The following is a 23,307-nucleotide window of genomic DNA, read 5'->3' on the forward strand; positions in this document are numbered from 1 at the left end:
ATTTGAGAAATATCAGCCATCTTCCTAATTCTATGTGGTCTTACTTTGACCGTGTGGATCACAACAAACTGTGGAAAATTCGTAAAGAGATGGGAATACGAGACCACCTTTACTTGCCTCCTGAGAAATTTGTATGCAGGTCAATAAGCAACAGTTAGAACCAGACATGGATCAACAGACTGGTTCCATACTGGGAAAGGAATATGTCAAGACAGTATACTACTTCTATGCAGAGTACATCATGTGAAATGCTGGGCTGGATGAAGCACAAACTGGAATCAAGGTTGCTGGGAGAAATATCAATAACCTCAGATATGCAGATGACACCACCCTTATGGCAGAAAGTGAAGAAGAACTAAAGAACCTCTTGATGGAAGTGAAAGAGGAGAGTGAAAAAGCTGGCTTAAAACTCAACATTCAGAAAACAAAGATCATGGCATCTAGATGGGGAAATTGATGGGGAAACAATGGAAACAATGACAGACTTTATTTTCTTGGGGTCCAAAATGACTGCAGATGGTGGCTGCAGTCATGAAATTAAAAGACACTTGCTCCTTGGAAGAAAAGCTATGACCAATCTAGATAGCATATTAAAAAGCAGAGATATTACTTTGCTGAAAAAGGTCCATCTAGTCAAAGCTATGGTTTTTCCAGTAGTCAAGTATGGATGTGAGAGTTGGACTATAAAGAAAGCTGAGCACTGAAGAACTGATGCTTTTGAACTGTGGTGTTGGAGAAGACTCTTGAGAGTCCCTTGGACTGCAAGCAGATCAAGCCAGTCAATTCTAAAGGAAATCAGTCCTGAATATTTATTAGAAGGACTGATGCTAAAGCTGAAATGCCATTCCTTTGGCTACTTGATGTAAAGAACTGACTCATTTGAAAGGACCCTGATGCTGGGAAAGATTGAACACAGGAGGAGAAGGGGACGACAGAGAATGAGATGGTTAGATGGCATCACTGACTCGATGGACATGAGTTTGAGCAAGCTCCAGGAGTTGACCTATGGACAGGGAAGCCTGGTGTGCTGCAGTCCATGAGGTCACAAAGCAATGGACATGACTGAGCGACTGAACAGATGACACGTATTTATGCTAGATATTCCCGCATTCTACATGTTACTCCTCATGCTTTCACTCCTGTCTTTCCCCAAGGTCTTCTTATTTAGAAGCTGAGGTCTTCCCTAGACCAAATGCCCATTTATACCCTTGCACCTATTAATACTATGTTACTTAAACTGCGTATTGCACCATCCTGTAACAAAATCTTTTCAAGATCCTAAGAGACTCTTGGACTTAAGACATTAGAACCCAAGCGTGATGAGGAAGCATTCACACAGGAAGATGAAGCTGGAAGACCCGTGTGGAATATGGAGTCCATAATATGGACTCCTATCCATAATATGGATAAAGCGTCTTAGAATCTTGCCTGAGAAACTCCATGGACAGAGGAGCCTGGTGGGCTACAGTCCATGAGGTTGCAAAGAGTTGGACACAACTGAGACTGAGCACATAAATTAATTTATGTTTTTAGGCTTTCTTTAGTTGGTTTGAAAAAGTACAGCTGATAGCAAGAAAATTTTACATTTAGGAATTTTTGCTGAATGGTATTGAGGAATCACAGTTTTAATTTGGTTGCCGAGCCTCTCATAGACCTCACATTTCCTGGAGTAGTGATACGATATTTTTGTCTCCTTCTTTTCATCGTTCATTATTTATCTTCACAGCTCACTGCACACGTACTTTTGATGTCATGCTCTGATGCTTTGCCTAGGCTCCTGGAGCTCTAGGCAGGATGCTCAGGGCTCTATTAAAGGGGTTTCCTGAAGATGGGGCCTGAGTGTCAGATGAGTGAACAGCAGCAAGATAATGCCACAGCCATAACTAACTCTTTATCTTCCTGGCCCTCTGGGTCTCAGGTGAGAGATTTAGGGAAGAAGTATCTTTATAAAATTAAAAGATGATTTTACCACGCAAAATGAGTAAATCATTTTACTTAAATGGTGTAATTAGTAATGCTAAGGAGCAAACCCTACATTTTTTATATATATGCTTTAATATATGAATGATGCAATGTATAATCGCCATTCCATCATGACTGCAGGTGTCTCTGGGGACATCATGATGACCCAGTCTCAAAGTTCCTTGGCTGTGTCTGCAGGAGAGGAAGATCACCATCAACTGCAGGTCCAGCCAGAATCTTCTATACTTCAACCAGAAAACCTAGTTTGCCTGGTACCAGCAGAAACTGTGGGCTTCCCCAGTGGCACAGTAGTAAAGACTATGCCTGCCATTAAGAGCTTCAGGAGATGTGGGTTTGATCTCTGGGTCAGGAAGATCTCCTGGAGTCAGGTTAACAGACTTTTTTTTCCCATCTTCTTCCTTTACAACCATTAGTACCTTGAGTAACTTAAGCTCTGATACTTCTAAGTAGCTCTAAGCACTAATGATTGTTCATCATTAGGTGGGTTATTATGAGATAATTGCTATAGGTGAATAAGCCCTTGCTACAATATTCAACATTTAGTAAATCTCTAAGACTTCATTGATCACTGAGGAAGGCTTTCTCAGCTCTCCTTGCTATTCTTTGGAACTCTGTATTCAAATGGGTATATCTTTCCTTTTCTCCTTTGTCTTTCGCTTCTCTTCTTTTCACAGCTATTTGTAAGGCCTCCTCAGACAAACTCTTTACTTTTTTTTTTTCTTGGAGATGGTGTTAATCCCTGCCTCCTGTACAATGTCACAAACCTCCATCCATAGTTCTTCAAGCACTCTGTCTATCAGATCTAATTCCTTGAATCTATTTGTCACTTCCACTGTATAATTGTAAGGGATTTGACTTAGGTCATACCTGAATGGTCTCTGGATGCTTTTGAACTGTGGTGTTGGTGAAGACTCGTGAGAATCCCTCGGACTGCAAGGAGATCCAACCAGTCCATCCTAAAGGAGATCAGTCCTGGGTGTTCATTGGAAGGACTGATGCTAAAGTTGAAACTCCAATACTTTGGCCACCTCGTGAAGAGTTGACTCATTGGAAAAGACCCTGATGCTGGGAGCGATTGGGGGCAGGAGGAGAAGGGGACGACAGAGGATGAGATGGCTGGATGGCATCACCGACTCGACGGACATGAGTTTAAGTGAACTTCGGGAGTTGGTGATAGACAGGGAGGACTGGCGTGCTGTGATTCATGGGGTCGCAAAGAGTCGGACACGACTGAGCGACTGAACTGGCTGAACTGAACTGACTGAATGGTCTAGTGATTTTCCCTACTTTCTTCAATTTAAGTCTGAATTTGGCAATAAGGAGTTCATGATCTGAGCCACAGTCAGCTCCCAGTCTTGTTTTTGCTGACTGTATAGAGCTTCTCCATCTTTGGCTGCAAGGAATATAATCGATCTGATTTCGGTGTTGACCATCTGGTGATGTCCATGCATAGTTTTCTCTTGTGTTGTTGGAAGAGGGTGTTTGCTATGACTAGTGCATTCTCTTGGCAAAACTCTATTACCCTGCTTCATTCCGTACTCTAAGGCCAAATTTGCCTGTTATTCCAGGTACTTCTTGACTTCCTACTTTTGCATTCCAGTCCCCTATAATGAAAAGGACATCTTTTGTGGTTGTTAGTTTTAGAAGGTCTTGTAGGTCTTCATAGAACCATTCAACTTCAGCTTCTTCAGCATTACTGGTTGGGGCATAGACTTCCATTACTGTGATCCCGAATGGTTTGCCTTGGAAACAAACAGAGATCATTCTGTTGTTTTTGAGATTGCATCCAAGTACTGCATTTTGGACTCTTTTGTTGACTATGATGGCTACTCCGTTTCTTCTGAGGGATTCTTGCCTGCAGTAGTAGATATAATGGTCACCTGAGTTAAATTCACCCATTCCAGTCCATTTTAGTTCGCTGATTCCTAAAATGTTGACATTCACTCTTGCTATCTCCTGTTTGACCACTTCCAATTTGCCTTGATTCATGGACATAACATTCCAGGTTCTTATGCAATATTGCTCTTTACAGCATCGGACTTTACTTCCATCACCAGTCATATCCACAACTGGATATTGTTTTTGCTTTGGTTCCATCTCTTCACTCTTTCTGGAGTTATTTCTCCACTGATATCCAGTAGCATATTTGGTGCCTACCGACCTGGGGAGTTCATCTTTCTGTGTCCTATCTTTTTGCCTTTTCATACTGTTCATGGGGTTCTCAAGGCAAGAATACTGAAGTGATTTGCCATTCCCTTCTACAGTGGACCATGTTTTGTCAGAACTCACCACCATGACCTGTCTTGGGTGGCCCTACATGGCATGGCTCATAGTTTCATTGAGTTCCAAGGCTGTGGTCCATGTGATCAGATTAGTTAGTTTTCTGTGATTGTGGTTTTCAGTCTGTCTGCCCTCTGATGGAGAAGGATAAGAGGCTTATGGAAGCTTCCTGATGGAGAAAAAGAAAGATACACCCATTTGAATGCAGAGTTCCAAAGAATAGAAAAAAGAGATAAGAAAGCCTTTCTCAGTGATTAATGCAAAGAAATAGAGAAAAACAATAGAATAGGAAAGATTAGAGATCTCGTCAAGAAAATTAGAGATACCAAGGGAACATTTCATGCAAACATGGGCTCAATAAAGGACAGAAATATTATGGACCTGACAGAAGCGGAAGATATTAAGAAGAGGTGGCAAGAATACACAGAAGAACTGTACAAAAGAGATCTTCATGACCCAAATAATCACGATGGTATGATTACTCACCTAGAGCCAGACATCTTGGAATGCAAAGCCAAGTGGGCCTTAGGAAGCATCACTATGAACAAAGCTAGAGATGGTGATGGAATTCCAGTTGACTGGAATTTCAAATCCTAAAAGATGGTGCTCTGAAAGTGCTGCACTAAATATGCCAACAAATTTGGAAAACTCAGCAGTGGTCACAAGACTGGAAAAGGTCAGTTTTCATTCCAGTCCCAAAGAAAGGCAATGCCAAAGAATGCTCAAACTATGGCACAACTGCACTCATCTCACATGCTAGCAAAGTAATGCTCAAAATTCTCCAAGCCAGGCTTCAACAGTACATGAACTGTGAACTTCCAGTAGTTCAAGCTGGATTTAAAAAAGGCAAAGGAACCAGAGGTCAATTGCCAACATTTGTTGGATCATCAAAAAAGCAAGAGAGTTCTAGAAAAACTTCTATTTCTGCTTTATTGACTATGCCAAAGCCTTTGACTGTGTGGATCACCACAAACTGTGGAAAATTCTTCAAGATATGGGAATACCAGACCACCTGACCTGCCTCTTGAGAAATCTGTATGCAGGTCCAGAAGCAACAGTTGGAACTAGATATGTAACAACAGACTGGTTCCAAATAGGGAAAGGAGTATGTTAAGGCTGTATATTGATACCCTGCTTATTTAACGTATATGCAGAGTACATCATGAGAAATGCTGGGCTGGTTGAAGCACAAGCTGGAATCAAGATTGCTGGGAGAAATATCAGTAACCTCAGACATGCAGATGACACCATCCTTATGGCAGAAAGCAAAGAAGAACTAAAGAGCCTCTTGATGAAAGTGAAAGAGAAGAGTGAAAAAGTTGGCTTAAGACTCAACATTCAAAAAACAAAGATCATGGCATCTAGATGGGGAAATTGATGGGGAAACAATGGAAACAATGACAGACTTTATTTTCTTGGGGTCCAAAATGACTGCAGATGGTGGCTGCAGTCATGAAATTAAAAGACACTTGCTCCTTGGAAGAAAAGCTATGACCAATCTAGACAGCATATTAAAAAGCAGAGATATTACTTTGCTGAAAAAGGTCCATCTAGTCAAAGCTATGGTTTTTCCAGTAGTCATGTATAGATGAGAGAGTTGGACTATAAAGAAAGCTGAGCACCAAAGAATTGATGGTTTTGAACTGTGGTGTTGGAGAAGACTCTTGAGAGTCCCTTGGATTGCAAGGAGATCCAACCAGTCCATCCTAAAGGAAATCAGTCCTGACTATTCAATGGAAGAACTGATGCTGAAGCTGAAACTCCAATACTTTGGCTACCTGATGTGAAGAGCTGACTCATTTGAAAAGACCTTGATGCTGGGAAAGATTGAGGGTGGGAGGAGAAGGGGACAACAGAGGATGAGATGGTTGGATGGCATCACCGACTTGTTGGACATGAGTCTGAGTAAACTCCAGGAGTTGGTGATAAACAGGGAGGCCTGGCTTGCTGCAGTCCTTGGGGTCGCAAAGAGTCAGACACAACTGAGTGACTGAACTGACTGAAGTCTTCCTTAAATGGCGATTGGCCATGTAGTTATTATTTGTGTATATTATTGTTAGTAGTAATAGTATTAGTAAAAATATCAGTAGTAGAAATAGTCGTATTTCCTTGAATTTGTAATAGTAGTAGAAATAGTCATATTCCTTGAATATGGGTTCTTTTTGTTGGTCTAGATATTTGTCTTTAAAAATACTTCTCAGAGTGCTTTTCAGAGAAGAGATTCAAAGACTGTGCCATGATGGAACTCTGCATAATGTTATGTGGCAGCCTGGATGGGAGGGGTGTTTGGGGGAGAATGGATACGTGTATATATATGGCTGAGTTTCTTCGCTGTTCACCTGAAACTATCACAGCACTGTTAATTGGTTATTCCCCAATCCAAAATAAAAACTTAAAAAAATAAGTTACAAGGATATATTGTGCAACACAGGGGAAATAGCCTATATTTTATAATAACTATAAATGAATGTAGAGCTTCCCTGGTGGTTCAGACTGTAAAGAATCTGCCTGCAAAGCAGCAGACTCAGGTTCAATCTCTGTGTCTGGAAGACCCATGGAGAAGGGCATGGCAACCCACTCCTGTATTCTTGCCTGGAGAATTTCATAGACAGAGGAGCCTGACGGGCTACAGTTCATGGGGTCACAAAGAATCAGACACGACTGAGAGACTTTCACATAAATGAATATAACTTTAAAAAATTGTGAATCTATGTTGTACACCAGAAACACATATTACACACACGTTACACAACTATACCTCAATAAAAGAAAATAATAATAAACTTTATACACACTGTGAAAAAACCGTGTTGTGGACAAACTCCTCTGCAGGCTTGAAATGGAAATCTCTTTTTAGAATAAATTAAATAGAAGTTGGAGGGTTTTGTGTTGTCCAGAAAGGAAGCTTTCAAAGGACTGAAGTCCCTTGCAAGGATTATCCTTGCACCCTGCAAACCCTTCCTCAAAGTAAACCCTGCAGCTCTGAACAGGCCACACGGCACAGTGCACCTGCTGTAACCACCAACTCTCAGCATATAACTGGCCTGGGAGGACTGTTTATGTCCGGGGCTGTAACAGTGTGGGAGGAAGCACATAAGACTGCTGGCAGTAATACATGGCAGCATCATCAGCCTCTACCTGGCTGATTGTGAAAACAAATTCTGTCCCAGATTGAGTCGCAGTGAACCTCTCTGGGACACCATTACGACGATTATCAGCGTCATAGATGAGAATCATAGGAGCCTGGCCAGGTTTCTGCTTATGCCAGCTTAAGTAATCACTAATGCTTTGATTGGCTCTGCAAGTGATGGAGATGCTCTCTCCTAGGGGTACAGCGATGTAGGCTGGAGTCTGGTAGAGCACAGCCTCCCCGCTGGCAGCTGAGAAGGAAGCAAAACACAAAGTCACCATGGTTAACAAATCCCATGCCACTTGCCTCCCAGCAGAGCTTAGCTGCACTGGGGTCTCCAAGAAGGGATTGGGGGTCAGAGATCCACAGAGACCCTGGGCAGTATTTCCCAGTTAGCAGGGAAGAATTCCCATCATCTCCGGGGGGTATCCCCTGCATTCCCCTTCTCACCTGGGAGCCAGAAGAACAGAAGGGAGGAGAGTTGAGTCAGGACACCCATGTTTCATCCAGGTCCTGCCTGAGGTCCTTTTTTCTTGCCCAGAATCACTCAGCAACCTATTTATGGGATTCTGAAGAGCAGAAACGGACTCTGGAGAAAGCATGCAAATCATGAAGGGCTAAGCAGTTTTGTCCTTGCAGCTGCAGAGCCAGCGCTGCTGTGGGGCTCAGGGCCTCCTGGGTGCTCACATCATGAACCCTCATTCAGTCCCAGGGGCTTCTCTCTGGTATTTGTAAGATAAAATCCTCTCTGCATTTTGCGGTACTTATCTGTACTGAGGGTCTAAAATCTAATTACAAAAGGAAGGTCTTCTTGCAAAAATTTAGAAAGAAAAATAGTTATACAGATCTCTAAGACTTACACTTTAATTTGAACCTATTGTGTATTATATGAGCTATCAAGCTCTTGAGATGGGTGTGAAATATTGGTTCTAACTTGATAGATCCTTTTGAATCTTTTCTGCATTTCTCTAACATTTGCCTCATGATTTACAATAAGGAGAACATACTGCTGTGACTTTTGAGTTTGTTCCAGTAGTTTCTTCAGGCTTTTAATGCGGGGCCTTTGTAACATGTCACGCTTAGAAGCCTATTCCCTAGGGCCGTATTTTAAAATGGAGGATTTTATCTGTTCACGGGCCAAGAAATTAATTAATTTAGAGCAGCAGTCCACAACCTTTTTGGCACCAGGGACTGGTTTCATGGAGGAAAATTTTTCAATGGATGGGGGAGGGGGAATAGTTTCGGGATGACTCAAGTGCAGTAGGGTTTGCACTCTCATGAGAATCCAGTGCTGCGCTGATCTGACAGGAGATGGACCTCAGGCAGTAAGGTGAGCAATGAGGAGCAGTTGTAAACATAGATGAGGCTTTGCTCGCTTGTCCATCCCCCCTTGCCTCCTGCTGTGTGGCCCAGTTCCTAACAGGCCTCGGACTGGTAGCATTCCATTGCCTGGGGTTTGGGGACCCCATATTTAGAGTGTCATGACCAGATAGTTTAATGACAATAACTAGAATAATGAAATAAAATAGATTAAAATGGAATAGAATGGAAAACGAATATGTGATATCATCTTATGGTAAGTCTGTTTTGTGGATTTTTTAAATATGTATTATACCTATGTTGTGTATATGTGTGCACTGTGCTATGCTTGGTCACTCAGTCATGTCTGACTCTTTGCAACCCCATGGACTGTAGCCCACCAGGTCCTCTGTCCATGGGGATTCTCCAGGCAAGAATACTGGAGTGGGTTGTCATGCCCTATTCCAGGGGATCTTCCCAACCCAGGGATAGAACCCAGGTCTCCCGCATTGCAGGTGGATTCTTTACCATCTGAGCCACCAGGGAAGCCCATATATATGTGTGACTGTGATCTAAAAACTTAAGGGGCACTGGCTTAAGGATGCCTACTTTACCCAGTGTCGATGTCTTGCCTCTCTGAGAACGCATTAGAGACCCTGACAATGTGGAGATGTATGTGCAAATCAGTCTCTGGGAGGTGAATGGGCATCTTGCTTGGTTTTCTCCTAGCTGAGTGATAGAAGGAAACAGCTTTCATCTCCATTAGTATTGATCTTCAAGTTTTCTCCCCAAACCATCATGGACTTTAGTTACCTTGAGTGATCTGTCATGTTCTATCACCTGGTTAACTGTTTAAGAATTTTAGAGCCAAGTATTAGAAACTATCTTTCTTCAGTACCTAGTGAATTAAAGTTTACAACGCATTCAAGTGACTCGGGTCAAAAGGAATTTATCTGGCTAGAAAAATCTCTTTCTTCTAACTAAAGAGCTTATAGGCCCTATTTAAGGCAAAAGACAAGAAAACAGAATTTCATGCCTCAGGCAGTGAATGTGGTAACCAGTTGTTATAGACTGGTGACTATCACATTTTGAATAAATATACCAGATTAATCAAAGGATTTCTTAAGAGAAAAATTTCCTTGGAATAGTAGGAGAGAATGAACAAGGAATATTTTTATATTACTATATGATCTTTTTTCTGAATGGTTATAAATTCTCATATCAACTTTTTCTCATCATGTATTTGGCTGGCCATAGTCTTGAATCTACAGTTTAAAAGGAAATTCTGTGTTATAATGAGAGCAAATCTACTCTTTTAATGTCTCAGTGTTCTGTACCTATGACTGACATTTTCCTGGGCTTTCATCAGAGATGATCACTGTATGTGGATGGGCCTAGAGTCTGTCATACAGTGAAGTAAGTCAGAAAGGAAAAGACAAGTGTCATATATCAACGCATGTATATGGAATCTGGAAAACCAGGACTGGTGAACCTATTTGCAGGACAGAAATAGGGACACAGATGTCGAGTATGGACAGGTGGACACGGGGGCAGGGAAGGGGAGTATGGGATGAACTGAGAGCAGCATGGGCATATGTACACTACCATGTGTGAAATAGCTAGTGCGGAGCTGCTCTATAGCACAGGGGACCCAGCTCAATGTCCTGCGATGACCCAGAGGGGTGGGATATCCGATGGAGGGGAGGGTGGTCCACGACGGAGGGTGTATATGTATTTATATAGCTGATTCATTGGAAAATACCCTGATGCTGGGAAAGGTCGAAGGCAGGAGGAGAAAGGGATGACAGAGGATGAGATGGTTGGATGGCATCACTGACTCTACGGACATGAATTTGAGCAAGCTCCACGAATTGGTGATGGACAGGGAAGCCCAGTGTGCTGCAGTCTATGGGGTCTCAAAGAGTCGGACCCGACTGAGCAACTGAACTTATAACTGACTCACTTCATTGTACAGCAGAAACGAACACAACATTGTAAAGCAATTGTACTCCAATTTAAAAAAAAAAGTGAAAAAAAAAAAAAGGTAATTGTAGAAAATGGTGCTGGATCAGAACCCCTCAGGGGTATTAATTTTAAACTTTCTGCCTCTGGAGCTATGAGAGAATACATTTCTGTTGTTTTAGGTCTCTAAGTTTGTGATACTTGGTTATGGCAGGCCTCGGAAACTAATCACTCACTACCTAATATGGAAACTTCTATAGTGAAAAAATAAGGGTGGAAATAAGGCCGTATTTTCTTCTGTTGTAAATCAATTCTCTCTTTTTTTTTAAATTAATTTTTGGTTGTGTTGGATCTTCGTTGCTGCATATGGGCTTTCTCCAGTTGCCGTGGGTGGGGGATGCTCTTCGTTGCAGCGTGTGAGTTTCTCATTGTGGTGGCTTCTCTTGTTGAGGAGCACAGGATCTAGGCACACAGGCTTCAGGAGCTGGGGCTCATGGGCTTAGCTGTCCTGGGGCCTGGGGAATCTTCCGGGACCAGGGATCACACCCATGCCCATGTCCCTTGTTTTGGCAGGCATATTTTTATCCACTGTACCACCAGAGAAGTCCCAAATCAACTCTTTAAAAGGCCACTTTTACAAAGTATTCTTTAGCTTGAATTTCAGATAGTATTGCTATTTTCTGTGAAATTAACATAAAGTTTTAAATTCTGATTGGTGTTTTATTTTACCATCTGTTGTCTTGAAATACACAGAAAAAGTAAATGCTTATAAAAATTATTTCTTTGTCAGAAAAAGCTTTCAAATTTTCTTATAGAGCCTGTACACAGAGAACATAACATCCCTAATTCTAAAAAAGAACCTCTGCCTCCTGCATGTTATCAGATAGTGTTGTTGGTGGAATCATTTGGGTGTGTTATCGTGGAGTTAGAATTTGTGGGGTGGAGAGTGTGATATGGTTGCATATTTTGTAGTCATTGTTGCTGTTCAGTTGCTCAGTCGTGTCTGACTCTGCAACCCCACAGACTGAAGCATGCCAGGCTTCCCTGTCCTCCACTGTCTCCTGGAGTTTACTCAAACTCATGTCGGTGATGCTATCTAACCATCTCATCCTCTGCTGCCCTCTTCTCCTTTTGCCTTCAATCTTTCCTAGTATCAGGGTCTTTTCCAATGACCAGCGCTTTACATCAGGTGGCCAAAATATTGGAGCTTCAGCTTCAGTCCTTCCAATGAATATTCAGGACTGATTTCCCTTAGGATTGACTGGTTTGATTTTCTTGCTGTCCAAGGGACTCTCAAGAGTCTTTTCCAGCACCACATATTTTGTAGACTTTGATCTATAGACTTTGTCAGCCCAAATAGTACAAATCCATGTTGCTTTGGCCAAGATTAAAGACAGACATAGGATTGTGTTATGACAGGTCCAAATGGAGGTCCTTTTTGATGAAAAGTGAGAGTTTCTCCTTGGGTGATAACTGAGATAAGCCATCCATCAGAGGGAGCTCCCCACCTGCAGGTCACTGGACTGGATTCCTGAGCCCTGAGACCTATGAATGAAGTGGGTCATCTTTCCTAAGTAACTGTACCAGTTTTGGCTATAGGAAAAATTCAATGATAAATATTCTAGTTTAAGGGGAGCTCAGGGAAGGTTTTGTAAATGTGTCTATTATCTGAGTTGGTGGGGAAAAAAGTATGTTAGTCGCTCAGTCATGTCTGACTCCTTATGACCCTGCCAGGCTCCTTTGTCCATAGGATTTCCCAGGTAAGAATAGTGGAGTGGGTTTCCATTCTCTTCTCTGGGGATCTTCCCAACCCAGGGATCAAACCCACGTCTTTTATATCTCCTGCATTGGCAGGTAGATTCTTTACCACTAATGCCACATGGGAAGCCACTGTTTATGGAAATATTATCTTTACATGCCTGATTTTTCTGTTTTTTCAAGGCCATATTCTCTCCTTCTGTTATTTATTTCAAGTTAAGCAACATTTTGTGATTTTGGTTACTATCCCAATACATTCAATTTCGAAAACGAGTGTAAGATTTGTGATGTACTGAGGGGTCTCTGCAAGTCATCTACAGCATCCCCCTCTTTCTGTGTCACAGTCTTCACCAGAGGATAGGTCCTTTTTCTTTCTAGAATGTTCCTCAGACTCATAGACCTAAACATCACATACCTCTTCCCAAAGGATAAAACATATGCCTCTAACTCTTGGACAAAATAAACATGGAGGGCAGTGGTGCCCCCAGAACTCACCCCCCCATCTTCCTTCTCATCCCCACTCCGTCCTCACCTGGGACCCAGAGCAGGAGGAGCCCCAGGATCTGAGCAGAATTTCATTTTGAGAGTTTATCTGATGAGTGATGATAAGTCAAAGCAAGACTAGAGCTGATCTTTTATCTCAGGCTTAAAGTTCTCACCTGCAGTGTTTTACCTGAGTCTTTTCTTAGGGACCAAAATGCAAATGCCCTGGTGGGTGCAGTCACTTGGAGAGCGCCAATGGGAGGATAAGGGCAGAGAGATATACAATGTCTGTTTGAGGGAAAACCAACAGAGAATAAAATCAACGCTTCCCAGCGGGAAAGAGATGCAATTAAATGTTTCCTTCATTTCCTCAGCCAGTTCTCTCGTTCTTTAGTACTTTCCAGTTACATTTACACTTCTCTTTAATAAGCTTGCTGCTGCTGGTGCCAAGTTGCTTCAGTTGTGCCTGACTCTGTGCGACCCCACAGACGGCAGCCCACCAGGCTCTGCCATCCCTGGGATTCTCCAGGCAGGAATACTGGAGTGGGTTGCCATTTCCTTCTCCAGTGCATGAAAGTGAAAAGGGAAAGCGAACTCGCTCAGTCATGTCCGACTCCTGGGGACCCCATGGACTGCAGCCTACCAGGCTCCTCTGTCCATGGGATTTTCCAGGCAAGAGTACTGGAGTGGGTTGCCTTTGTCTTCTCCTTAATAAGCTTAAGTTTCATAAATATTCAGTGATGCTTATTCTCTTTTCATGTTTTTTATTTAAAACACGAAATAAATGTTTGTACTTTTTTGTTCTCAGTTTGTACTTTTTTAAAAACTGAGATTAAAACAAATACAGGGTAAATGGCAGAAATCTTATTTGTGCAACTGAGTCAAGTTTATGTAAGTTCACTGACCAGATCTTTTCCAAACACCTCTCTCCAGGAGCTTTTGGGTCAATAATGACGCCTCCTAATGCAACAAGGTAGTGGTTATTGTCACATCTACCACAATAGTTTGATTTTTCCTGGACTTGAACATTATGTAAATTGAAGCAAGCATTTTTTGTTTCTATCTTCTTTACTTTTGTTATTCCTTCCTGTGGATTTGAGTCAGTTGATCTGAAGGGTTTTCTTTTGTAGTTTTTATAGGCATACCTGCTAGCAATGACTTCTCTTCACTTTTATTAGGGGATATTTTTACATTTCTTTGTTTTCAAAAGATAGTTTCATTATAAAATTCTTGTTGCCCTTTTTTTCCCTTTTGACACTTTAAATCTTTCACTGTTTTGTAATATCCACTGGTCATGATAAAAATTTAGGCAATGAGAGTAGTCCCTCCTTATCCAGAGTTTCACCTTCAGCAGTTTCAGTCACCAGCAGTCAATTGCATTTTGAAATTACTGCTCTCCCCAGGGATCTGGTGGAAGTACGGTCAGGTCATGTGGAAATCTGTTATAAACAATACGAAGAAAATCTTTCCTGGAGAAGTAAATGAGAATTGATTTAACATTATAGAATTACTATTTTACAAATCATAGAGTACTTGATTGTCAGATTCTAAGAAGGAGCACTCATTCATTTTCAGGCTAAAAAGTGTGAGAACTTGTGGACTAGAGAATGAATGGAGAATCACATTGATTGATTTGCATATATTGAAGAATCTTTGCATCCCTGAGATAAATCCCACTGGATTGTGGTGTATGATCCTTTTAATGTGTTGTTGGATTCAGTTTACTAGTATTTTGTTGAGAATTTTCCACTCTATGTTCATCAGTGATATTGGCCTGTAATTTTCTTGTTTGTGAAATCTTTGCTGCTTTTGGTATCAGGAAGATGCTGCCTCTTAGAATGAGTTTTCACTCTCTGCCATTTTTGGAAGGGTTTGAGAAGGATAAGTGCTATTTCTCCTCTAAATGTTTGATAGAATTAGTCTGTGAAGCCATCTGGACCTGGACTTTGGTTCATTGGAAGATTTTTAACACAGTTTCAATTTCATTGCTTGTGACTGGTCTGTTAATATTTTCTATCTCTTCCTAGAATGGATGGAGAGAGTTCTGGGAAAGAGGAGAAAGAGCTGTATCATAAAGGCACCTTTGCAAAACCCTAAAAGACACAGGCTTCTTTGTCTTGTGTGGAACCAGAGAGCAGAGTGAGGACCAGAGGCACTGCTCCCAGCCTTTAGACTGTATGCATTCAATATGGTTTAAAGAAGCAATTTAAATCTTCCCATAAATAGTGACAAAACCATGATATACTTGGTTTAGAGAATACGGAAAAGTGTCCATTCCTTCTATAAGCATCTAGTGGACACCATGTCCTGTGAGATTACTAAATGGAATGAAGCTTAGATCCAATCAGAACTGAGATCTTAAGGACCAACTTTCCTGTGCAGCCATCACCCTGTCCTCACAATACCTTCCAGGGGAGCTGAGGGATGCAGTGAGACAGAAACCAAAAATTGACACGTAGGTTAAACTAGCAGAGAACAACAAAAGTGTGGGATAAGCAGAGACTAACTGAATAGCTGAGGACCCCAACCTTGACCACACCACAGTAACTCCATTGCCAAGTAGAAATCCTTCACTTTCTCTTCTTTCGTCTCTCTCAAGAAACTGCTTTATTGGTGTTATTCCAAATTGTAAGACAATCTCTGTATATTCAGGAATTAGAGCTTTATTCGCAGCCACAGTGATTAACACACTGAACGCTGAAGTCAAACCATCTCAGCTGGATTGGAGCTCCATAACTTACTTGGTTGTATAATATCAATCAAATTTTTGAACTTTTTACCTCAGTTTCCATACTTGTGAAATTGTGAAATTAGTTCAGTTCAGTTCAGTCGCTCAGTCGTGTCCGACTCTTTGCAACTCCATGAATTGCAGCACGCCAGGCCTCCCTGTCCATCACCAACTCCCAGAGTTCACTCAAACTCATGTCCATTGAGTTGGTGATGCCATCCAGCCGTCTCATCCTCTGTCGTCCCCTTCTCCTGCCTCCAATCCTTCCCAGCATCAGAGTCTTTTCCAATGAGTCAACTCTTCGCATGAGGTGGCCGAAGTATTGGAGTTTCAGCTTTAGCATAATTCCTTCCAATGAACACCCAGGACTGATCTCCTTTAGAATGGACTGTTTGGATCTCCCTGCAGTCCAAGGAACTCTCAAGAGTCTTCTCCAACACCACAGTTCAAAAGCATCAATTCTTCAGTGCTCAGCTTTCTTCACAGTCCAACTCTCACATCCATACATGACCACTGGAAAAACCATAGCCTTGACTAGACGGACCTTTGTTGGCAGTAGTAGATACTTTACAGAATATTTTTATATATTCAAAGTATATTTCATCCACAGCTAGGGTTCAGCATCATCTTTTATCCAACAAGTTCACAAGTGTCTTAATCTTAATTTATCGATCAGTTATAAAGCCCATAGATCTATAGCCATGACCCTCAGACCCTTTCAGTGTGCTTTATCCCACTGCCCATTATATTTTGTCCTGTGAAAGACTAGAATGTCACATTGCTCTTCTCTTTCTCATATAATTCTTATTCAGTTTTTAAAATCTTTTCACTTTGTCTCCAAAACTTAGCCCATGACATAGAATAAAGAAAACTACTATTATCAGCTTGGGGCCTACTCTAGGGTATTTTTTCAAGTGTTTTGGATCTCATTTTCAATAAGTCACACTAAGAAGCATATGCTTGAGAATGGTATTTTGTAAAGTGGAGTGTTTTATTCAATTATGGATCAAAAAATTAATTTAGTGGGCAGTAAGCAATTTTTTTAATGATATAAACTAGAATAATAGAATAAAATAAAATGAGCTAAAATAAAAAGATCCCTGTGCATGTTGTGTAAACTAATGAGAGTTACTGCTTCATGGATTTATTTTTCATTTATGTTAGACATATATGGTCTCTATGTGTGTATTGGTGACTCAAATATTTTAGCATTGTTGGCTTAAGGAATCCCTGTGCTACACTGGATTTTTCCAGTTTTCTTATTATGACTAAGAGGTTCAGTGTTATTCCTATTAGTGTGAGGAAAAAAGCAGAGGAAACTTACCAAGATCAAGCAGTTGAAGCAGAAGGTTGTTGCTGCTGTTGTAATTATGGAATAAAATAGGAGGAAAAAATAGCTGAAAGATTTACAAGTTGTTCTCTTCCTCATGCTCACAGTTTCTTTACAGATGGACAGAGGATGGTCCAGGAATCTCTGACTCCTCCAGAGTTCATTCTATTCTAAATGTCTTTCTTGGCATGGCATTGCTTTGAGTGACATGCTAGATGGACCTGGGAGGTGGACTTGACTACTGGGAAGAAATGTTGGAACCTCAGGTACTGGTTAGAAGGATAGGGAACTAGTGGGTTTATAGGTTTAATTAGGTGCCATTTATTTCTATGACAGAGGAGACACAATAAATCAGACTCAATCCTGGTAGAGTTAGTGGATTATTTTGTATTTAAGAATTATTACTGTTATTTTTTGGCTGCACCTTGTGGCTTGCAGGATCTTAGTTCCCCGACCAGGGATTGAACCTGCACCCTCAGCAGTAAAAGCACAGAGTCCTAATCCCTGCACCCCCAGGGAATTTCCTTAAGAATTATGAATACTTGTTAAATAGGTTTTTTTTTTAAAATTCAAAGTAATTTCACATTAAAAAGTAATCTACCCCCACTGAGTTTTGGAGGATACCATCGTCCTGGCTTTGAAGTAGAGATTTGCATTACTTATGTGAGTTATATCTGTGAGGAGCAGGAAAATTCTGCATTGTTTGGGAAGAGTGCTTGAGTAGTGATCACATTTTTTGAAGGAGAATGTTATGTCATAGCACTTTCCACACTGTTAAATTTAAACAGGGCAAATCGTCTCATACCTAAAAGAATAAACAGTCGTATAGTCACACTGTTGAAATGGAGTAGTACCCTAGGATCCTTGGGCTCCCCTCATGTCCTCTGCCTGCCTTTTGTCTGTGGAAAACTTTAGTCAAAGAAAGAGTTTAATCAGAGAAGTGAGAACATATGAAAACAAAGGAAAACAATCAAAGGAGACCAAATAACAGTGTAGTCGTTAGGCCTAGTCAAGGACCTTTAGCTCTTTCTCAAGAGCCATGGATAATATTCTCAGCCATATCCTGTGAGCTGTCATATAGATACAACACCAGTTGTCTGATGATCAGACTGTGCCCAGGAGATGAGCTGCCACAATTCAGAGACCTGGCCCAAAGAAATGGGAACAAATGGAGCCTGGAACTGAAGATTGACTGTACCTGAAACACCCAAGCTGGTCAGACCATCAGTGACCAATGTGAAGATGACTGTCAGAGCTGACTCTGCGGCTTCTGCATGTAGCCCCTTCCTTCTGTCTACAAAAGCTCTCGCCCCACTGGTTGCCAGTGGTGGAGGGGAGTCGGCCTTTGGACAGATGTCTGCCACCCTCCCCCAACCAGTTGCCAACACCTGAAATAAAGCAAACTTTCCTTTCTACCAAACTGACTGTTTATTGGCTTTTGAGCGGCAAGCAGCTGGACCCACTTTTGTGTTGCTTTTGGCAACACCATCACCAAGAAGGAAAAAACGTATATGGCCTTCTTACTATTTGCAGGTGAATAAAAAAAAATGCTATACAGCTTTGGATTCTTTTTTTTTTGCAACTCTCCTGATTTGTCATTTACTACTATGTACTGAATGTTGATATCAGAATAAAATGAGTTTTAATCATATTCCATGAAAATTTACCCTGCTTTTCTGAACTCCAGCACAGTAACTCCAAGAATAGTTGAGGGGGCGTAGAAAGCAACAGGTGCAGTCTGAACTCAAGGGTCAGTAGATAGCATAAGAGGATTATTCCTGACCTGTAGCACTATGTGAGGGTGGTCCAAGGCCCGTGACTCTGTAGTGTTGCTAACCTGCAGGCCTCTAACTGTGGGCAAGGTACTTGTCCTAAACCAATCTATTGAACCAGAAAAAAGCCCAAAATTAGAGATGGATGCACTCCTGATGAAGATCATAGGAACCTACACTGGGTTCTGCTAATACTAGGCTAAGTACCTATTGAGAATTAACTGTCCTGGCTGGTTATGGTGACTCTTTCTGAAGTCTAGCGCCTGGGTCAGCACCCTGAATTTTTCCCTGTCCATAGAGTGGAATATTCAATATTGTTAAGATTTTATTTCTGCAAATTTGACATGTAGAGTTGATGTAATCCAACTAAAATCAACAAAGGATTTTTTGAAGTTGAAAAGATGATCCTAGAATTTATGTGGAAATTCAAAGAACCAGGAAAACCTTAAAGAATAAAAATAGTCAGTAGACTTATAATATCATTCTTTTAGGATTGAACATGGGTATCCCACAGTGTAGGCAGGTTCTTCAAATATATATTTTCTGTGTTATATGTGATTCATACTACATAAATAGCATAACAATGTCTATGTAGACATATAAAGGGATCCCCAGGTGGCTCGGATGGTAAAGAATCTGTCTGCAATGCAGGAGACTCACTTTTGATCCCTGGGTCAGGAAGATCCCCTGGAGAACAGAATGGCTACCCAGTCTAGTATTCTTGCCTGGAGAATCGCTTGAACAGAGGAGCTTGGTGGGCTACAGTCCATGGGGTCGTAGAGTCAGACATGGCTGAGTGACCAAGCAAGCATGCAGACACATAAAGAGTCTTTGAGCATGACTGGTCATCAGGGAAATATAAATTTGCAATACAACACCACTTCATCTTTATCAATACAGACGTTATAAAAAGTCTGTCAATATTGGAAAGGACTGCAGCAACTGGAACTTGTATACATAGCTGGAGGATTTTTTAATACACTCATCGTTTTGGAAAACTATTTTGCAGGGTTTACCAAACCCATCCTAATCCTATGACTTAGCACTTCCACACTTAGGAATATACCCAAGGAAAATGAGTGTATAATTCCATAAAAGACATTGCGAGAATATTCCAGGGACTTCCCTGGTGATCCAGTGGTTAAGAGTTCACTTTCCAATGCAGGGGATGCAGGTTCAATCCCTGGTCAGGGAGCTATGATCCCAGAGGCAACAAAGTGCCTGTTCTGCAACTAGAGGAAAACCCATTTGCTGAAACAAAAGATCCTGCCTTCCACAGCCAAACAAATAAGTAAATAAGTATTAAGAAAAGAATATTCCAAAAACAACTTGATTCATACAACCTAAAAACAACTCTTTAAAGAATGAATAAATTAATTTTGATATATTCATATATAAGAGAATTATTCTGCAGTGAAAAGGAACACACGATTGCCATACCACCAACATAGATGAAGTTTAAAATGTACTGGTCAAATAATTAACAGGAAGGTAAGGGGATTCCTCTTATGCCCCTGCCCCACAAAATACAGCTTCCCCCATTAACAACATCACTCACCAGAGTGACATCTCTGTTACATTTGATGGACCTATATTGACACATTAAGATCACTGGAAGTCCATAGTTTACCTTAGGGATCACAGTCGGTGTTGTACATTCTATGGGTTTGGACAAATGTTCAATGAAATGCATGCATCATTTTAATATTACACAGAATACTTTCATAACCCTGGAAACTCTCTGTGCTCTGTCTATTTATCCTTCTCTACTGCACGCAATCTCTGGCAACCACTGACCTTTTAATTATCTTCATAATCCTGCCATTAAGAATGTCATATAGTGGGAATCAGGTAATATGTAGCCATTCTAGATAGATGTCTTTCACTTAGTAATATGCATTTAAGTTTGCTCTGTGTCTATTCGTGGCTTGATAGCTATTTCTTTTTCAGAGCTGAGTAATATTCCATGAGCTTCCCTAGTGGCTCAGTGGTAAAGAACCTACCTGCCAATACAGGAGACACGGGTTCTATCCCTGGATTGGGAAGATCCCTTGGAGAAGGAAATGGCAACTCATTTCAGTATTCTTGCCTGGGAAATCTTATGGACAGAAGAAGCCTGGTGGGCTACAATCCATGGGGTCACAAAAGAGTCAGACATGAATTAGTGACTAAACAGCAATGATATTCCATAGTCTGAATGTGCAACACTTTATTCACCCATTCACTTATTGAAGAACATCTTGATTACTTCCAAACGTGAGCAACTATGAATAAAGCTGCTAGTAAATCCATGTGTAGGTGAATATAAGTTTTAAACTAATTTTGGTAAATACCAAGAAGGGCTATTGCTGGATCAAAAGTGAGGGTATGTATGGATGTCTACCTAGGTAAACACTCTCCAGGTGTTCTCAGGCTACAGCTGAGTGGGTTAGAGTAGGTTCATCGGTTCTTCAGGTCCACAGCTTATGCTGGGTAATAAGTCCGCTTATTATTACCTGGTTCTCTGTGGGGTTAGTATCCTTCTGGGTCCCTTGATGGACGATGTTGAATCTTACAATTCCCACACCAGGGGGCGCAATTCCCACACCTGGAGCACCAGAGAATCACTTTTTTCTTCCACTGCTTGACCTAGTATCACACTCCCCAGACTTTGAAAGGTCATATTTAAGATTCACGCTCCATGTATTTTTCCTTTTTATTTTTTATTGGAGGGTAATTACAATATTGTGTTGCTTTCTGCCATACATCAACATGAATCAGCCACAAGTATATGTATGTACCCTCCCTTTTGAATTTCCCTCCTACCTCCCAGCCCATCCTACCCCTAAAGGTTGTCACAGAGCACTGGATTAGAACTCCCTGCATCACACGGCAAATTCCCACTGCCTACCTATTTTACATATGATTGAGAGTAGCATTGGAACAAACATTTCCATGTATTTTTAAAAATCCCTGCCTGGAGTATGGAGTCCCTGGTGGATCAGAGGTTAAAGCGTCTGCCTGGAATGTGGGAGACCCAGGTTCGATCCCTGGGTTGGGAAGATCCCCTGGAGAAGGAAAATGGCAACCCACTCCAGTACTCTTGCCTGGAGAATCCCATGGAGGGAGGAGCCTGGTAGACTACAGTCCATGGGGGCGCAAGGAGTTGGACATGACTGAGCGATGTAGACTGGCTTTTCTTTTGCTGAGTGAACTCTGACTGGTGTCATAAACCAGACTCTGCAGGTATAATCATCTGTCCTTTGTTAAATCAGGTGGGGAAGAGTCATGCCTATGCTGCTGACACTGAGGAGGAGCAAGGAGTCAGTGTGCTGAGGAGGCTCCCTGCCCCTTCTACCAGACCTTCCAGTGGCATTCAAAGCATGGGTGCATCTCTGAAATGCTCTCAGCAGATGGAGGCACCCAGAGCAGCTGGGGCAGCCCAGCCTCACACATCTGCTCCCCTGGGTGGCTTGTTTGGGTGTGTAACACTGTGGGAGGTGTACTATAATCCTGTAGACAGTAATAAGTTGCAGCATCGTCAGCCTCCAGGCTGCTGATGGTGAGAGTGTAATCTGTCCCAGATTCACTGCCACTGAACCGGGATGGGACATCAGTGTGCAGTCTGGTTGCATAATAGATCAGGAGCTTAGGAGCTTGCCCTGGTTTCTATTGATACCAGTTTAAGTAGTTGCTAACGCTCTGACTGGTCCGGCAAGTGATGAAGACTCTCTCTGTTAGAGATGCAGACAGGGAGGATGGAGACTGGGTCACCTGGATGTCACACCTGGCACCTGAGATAGGAAACATAAAAACACGTCTCCATGTTATTACTAATGATACAAGAGGACTATGCTGTAGGATCAGGCAGTACTGATCACACAGGCAGAGTAAATTCTAGAGCTCTCCATCCTTACCTGGGAGGAGCCAGAGCAGCAGGAGACCGAGGAGCTGAGTGGGGGCCCTCATGTTCACTCTGTGTCCTGACTGGGACTGATTTCTGCACAAGATGTGATCAGAGCATTAATAAGTCTCCAGGGCAGGGGGTTGATCTCCAGTAACATGCAAATCAGCAGAGAGTTGCGCATAGTTGCAGGGCTGGCCAAGTCTGCCCGATGCCCAAGTCTGACGAGAGCAGCTCAAATTTGCCTATGGACAGTGTGTTTCTCTCTGGAGGTCAAGGCGTTGAATCTGTTTAGTGTTCTTTCAGTACAGTGCTCTTTTGCTATTTTCAATGTTCATACAATGCTTTTCTTGCTACTTTTTCATCCAAGATCTCTGTGTTTGATACCTGGTGATATCATTGGGCCCAGAGCATCTTCTTCTTTGATCTGATTCCCTGATGCATTTGAGGTGATAAATTGTCAATGCACAGAGAGAACCCAGGATAACTATAGAGTTTCCCTTCCATATTTAACAATGTACTGATGGATACAGACATGTGAGTAATTTACTGATATTATAGAAAAATTCCTCTGAAGTTATATTAAGGGAGAAACCTAAAGAGCCAAGATTAGTTGTTTACACTAGACAGAGCAGTAACGCTCCAAATTCATTAGGCATCAGATGGCACACTCTGCAAGGCTTTCTTTTAGTAGTGGGG

The 23,307-nt window shown here is 41.7% G+C and overlaps 1 protein-coding gene across 1 annotated transcript in view; it reads right to left on the reverse strand.

Moving 5' to 3' along the window:
* LOC138089129 (immunoglobulin kappa light chain-like) overlaps positions 1–22,673 on the reverse strand; it is a 34,246-nt gene extending 11,573 nt beyond the window's left edge. The window contains exons 1-2 of the mRNA XM_068984499.1: positions 22,622–22,673; positions 7,367–7,643 (exon numbers count right to left, since the gene is read on the reverse strand). Coding sequence (XP_068840600.1) covers positions 7,367–7,643; positions 22,622–22,673 — 329 coding nt within the window. The remainder of the gene's footprint in view (positions 1–7,366; positions 7,644–22,621) is intronic.
* Between the last annotated feature and the right edge of the window lie 634 nt (positions 22,674–23,307).

This window comes from Capricornis sumatraensis, chromosome 1 (genome assembly GCF_032405125.1).
Source record: "Capricornis sumatraensis isolate serow.1 chromosome 1, serow.2, whole genome shotgun sequence".
Classification (NCBI taxonomy): Eukaryota; Metazoa; Chordata; class Mammalia; order Artiodactyla; family Bovidae; genus Capricornis; species Capricornis sumatraensis.